Source organism: Vicia villosa, unplaced genomic scaffold, assembly GCF_029867415.1.
Source record: "Vicia villosa cultivar HV-30 ecotype Madison, WI unplaced genomic scaffold, Vvil1.0 ctg.000761F_1_1_3, whole genome shotgun sequence".
Classification (NCBI taxonomy): Eukaryota; Viridiplantae; Streptophyta; class Magnoliopsida; order Fabales; family Fabaceae; genus Vicia; species Vicia villosa.
In genome coordinates, this window is record NW_026705342.1 from 44,152 (window position 1) to 48,485 (window position 4,334).

The following is a 4,334-nucleotide window of genomic DNA, read 5'->3' on the forward strand; positions in this document are numbered from 1 at the left end:
AAAATATTATAGGGTTTACAGTCACTAGAACAATATAACAAAGTGTTTGATCAAACATGATATTCATGTTTCACTTTTGATCTAATAAAGATGAAAGTCTTACAAGTTACAGCTGTATGATTTGTTAATTAATTTAAACGAGAATTCTGTCAATTAGGATGATGACCTAGAATTACACTCCAACTATTCTAGTGATATTGGGGCTGGTACATTTGGAATCATATTCCTGATGTTCTTAAGGCACTGTCTCTGAGAAACACTAGGTATAAGTGGTATATTGATTTTTTTTGTGAGAAATAAGTAGTCTATTACATTTATTTATTATCTTGATACAATATATCTTTTGAATTGTCAAATGAGATTGCAAAATATCAAACTTAGATACCTTATATTTTAAACAGAAAGCATAATCTCAACAACATTCACACAAATATATTTAAAATTATTTATTTAAACTATAATAGTTATCGATATTAATTCAATAACATGTATCCTGACATCGCACAATAACCACTATAACCACTATAAACGCACACATACATAACTGTGAGGTTTCGGGTTCAACATAGTAAATACTCTAATAAAGCAAATAAAATTTACAAAAACCTCTAATTTAAAACAAGTATCATTAAGTGAAGGTACTTAATGCCTCAAAAAAGAAGAAGTTAAGCAACTTTAGATCATTCTCATAGGGTGTCAAGTTCAAATCCAAGAAGAAATGAAATCTTTTAGGACTATTAGCCATGGCCTCATCTTGATCATAATCATGAACTGGACCTGGACCTGTTCTATGCTTTCTCATGTGCCCTCCAAGTGCTTGTCCAGTTGCAAATTGAAGCCCACAAATAGAACATACATGCAACTTCTTCTGGTTTCTGCCAATTAGCTTAAGCTTATTGTGGCTAGCCCTATGTCCACCAAGAGCTTGAAATGAAAGGAATTCTTTACTACATGTCTTGCACTTGAAAGCACCACCCATGTCTACCTCACTAGTTTCATTGTTTCTTACTCTCTTCATGGTTTTCAAATCAAGTAGTGTGTACTGAATGAGTGAAACTGTTTGAAACTGAAATTAGGACTAAGATATGTATATATAGGTTTGAGAGAGAGTTCAAGTGGGGAATGTAAGGATGTTTCGTGCTATTTTTCCTTTGCATGTGAAGGAATGAACAATGATTAAGTAATAATTAAGATTGATAGTGTTACTATATAATAACGTGTGGATCAGTAGCTAAGAATAGGGATTGCTTCAGCGCGTATGCATGGCCCATTTTGTTTCTCTCTGTCTACTATTATAAGCCATTCAGATTTTTTTAAATTGATTTTTATAAATTTTTTTGAAAATTGTTTTATAATGATTTTTCTTTTAAAAAAGACTTTATAAAAAATTGGTTTAAATATTTTTCTTCTTCATAAAATACTACTATTTTAGATATTTTAATAATTTGTTATAATTTCTTTTAGGTATCAAAATTTTATATAAATTACTTAAATTTAAAGTTATTTTGAATATTTTTTATACAAATTATTTTTGAGATGTATTTTTATTTTAAAAAAACGTAATTTTAGTTATATTTTAATCTTTAATATTTGAATTTATTTGAAAATAATTTTTATTATTTTAAATTATTTTCATAAAACTTATTTAAATCAATTGTTACAAAGTTTTTCAATTCAGAGTCTTTATTAATACTTGATAGTTGCATAATATTAAGAAATTTCTCATTGCACCCATATATATATATATATATATATATATATATATATATATATATATATATATATATATATATATATATATATATATATATATATATATATATATATATATATATATATATATATATATATAATATTCGTAGACCCGCAGTGAAAATTTCAAAATAGCCATATATTTTAGAGATATTCCAAAACACTTATTTTTAATCATAAAGGGTGTTTTCGGGTATGCATCTTCGAAACGCAAACAGTCATCCCCTTCAGTTTTTAGAATACACAAAAATCAACTTCAAACTCATTTTCAAGTGTTCCATTCTACGCATTTCAAAGCATACAACTTCAACTCAACTTCCATTCAAGTCTTAAAGCTCTATTACCTTTACACTAAAAGCTTCAATAAACCGTAAGTTTCAACAATCTCCAACTATAGATCATTCAAAATGTTGTTTTTGTTGTTAGAAATTAGGATAATATTGTAGGTTGAATGACGTTGTAGTTCAATGATATGTTTTAGATGCAAAAAATGGGATTTTGGTTGAGTTAGGGCAAGAAATGGAACCTTGCCAAAAATGGTTGTTCGCGTGTAATTTTGGAAATGCATTTTCGAAATCAACACTGACCAGTTTCGGATATGCACTTCCGAAATTTGGTCTGAGTTGTTTTTTTTTTTAATTTTCAATTTTGTTTTCTTCATACGCTTACCAGTGGCATTTTTTCAGGAAAATGACAGATAATAAAGTACCGACCGCACGACTTAGACAAGAGAGGTAGACACAAACAACATCGGCTCGGCGCGAGAGAGCCGCGCAACAAGGAGTGACTATGGGACGGGGTCGAGTCCGAGTCCAAGTCCAAATGGATGACGCGTCTAAAGGATATCATTTGCACCGAAGAGTCGGTTGTCTCAGACGTCTTCCTCTAGTGAGGTTAGTCGGGAGGAGGAGGAAGAGAAGGTATGTGAGGTTCACCATGAGCACAACGATGCTCAGGACGCATAGGATGGCGGCTTCCCAGGAGGGCCTTCTGGTACATCCCTCTTGATTTACTACCATGACCATGCCGCTCGACGTATTTGGGGCGGCGAGGTTGTTTTTGTTTGTGCACTTTCTAATTTAACCATTTTAATTACAAATATTTCAAATGAATTTATGCGGTTTAATTAGCATTGTTGTTTTTTTGTTGTGACAGGAACGACCTACCATAAAATCCGTGAATCATTCGCGGAAAATATTTGATCTATTTAAACTGCAAGCTCAGTGGTTTAATGATGTTGTAGCTGGTTCTGGACTTTTTGGGTTATTCATGACCGAATATAGTACCATAAGCCACAACATGCAAGGGGAATTTGCTGAAAGGTGGCACAAGGAAACCTCGTCTTTCCACTTTCCTGTTAAGGAGTTAACGATCACCCTCTATGATGTTGCCTGTCTCATCCACCTGTCGATCAGATGGAGGTTTTTGAACCATTCCCGGATACAGAGGGTTTAGGCCATAGAGTGGATGGTAAATTATCTGGGTATGGACCCAAATATGGCAGATTATCAGTGCAGAGTAACTAATGAGGCGCATATCCGATTCTCCATCCTGAAAGAGCTTTATGTGAACCACTTGGTGGCGGCAACGGAGTCCCAAGAGAAGGATGATGGGGTTTTTGTTTAGTGCCACTGTTGTTGTGCTTTGCGGTGTTGGTTCATGTTTTTTGGTTGGCACTTCCCTCTTTGTGGACAAAAGTGAAACCTACATGGACATTGTAACACCCCATATTTTCCATTATTTAATTTAATTGGATTATAGATTATTTAATTGGATTAAATGGCATTTTTGGTAAATTATTGAAGAATATTGTAGAAATAGACAATTTGGCTTAGTGTAGTGGTTAGCAAAAGGGAGGTGTTAACTATGTAAGCCTTATTGAGATATTTTCTATTTTTCATAAAATAAGGAAATTGGAAATGAAGGAAATTAGAAGCAAAAGAGAAAGTCTGAGAAAAAGAGAAGATACGTGAAAAGGAGAAGAAGAGGAAGAAGAGGACCTTCAAAGATTCGACTCAAGAGGTAAGGGGGGACTCTTCGGGTTAGTGATTATTATATAATCAGGGGTAGTGAACTGATTAGGATTGTTGTTTGGTTCGATTGCATGTTTTGATTTTTGGGGTTTTGGGGAATTTAGGTTGTTTATGTTGATTTGATGCAATTGATGAACTTGATGAATGGTTTGGTGTTAAATGACTTCTAAAACGTGTTATATTTGTATTATAATATGTTATCTGATGATGTTTTTGGTATGAGACTGTTTTGGTGCGGTTTGGATGAGATTGGGAGAAGAAATATGTTAAAATCGCAGAAAAATTCTACATCTGCGAAGAATGCCTCGACCTAAGCGTCAGATGCGTCGACCTAAGTATCAGTTTGCGTCGACCTGGGTGACAGCATGCGTCGACCTATAGAATCAGCGTGCGCATACCCGAGGGGGACAGAAAATCCAATGCGTCGACATGAAGGGGGTTTGCGTCGACGCATAGCTTCCAATTTTTGACAAATTTTCTGAGGGGCATAACTTTCAAACCGTACATCCGTTTTGAGCGCCATTTTGAGCGTTGCGAAGCTAATTGAAA

The 4,334-nt window shown here is 33.8% G+C and overlaps 1 protein-coding gene across 1 annotated transcript; it reads right to left on the minus strand.

Moving 5' to 3' along the window:
• Positions 1-560: 560 nt before the first annotated feature.
• Positions 561-1,042, minus strand: LOC131631065 (zinc finger protein ZAT18-like). The gene has a single exon (XM_058901853.1). It carries the CDS (start codon positions 1,016-1,018, stop codon positions 629-631), a length of 390 nt encoding a protein of 129 aa, XP_058757836.1. The 5' UTR covers positions 1,019-1,042; the 3' UTR covers positions 561-628.
• Between the last annotated feature and the right edge of the window lie 3,292 nt (positions 1,043-4,334).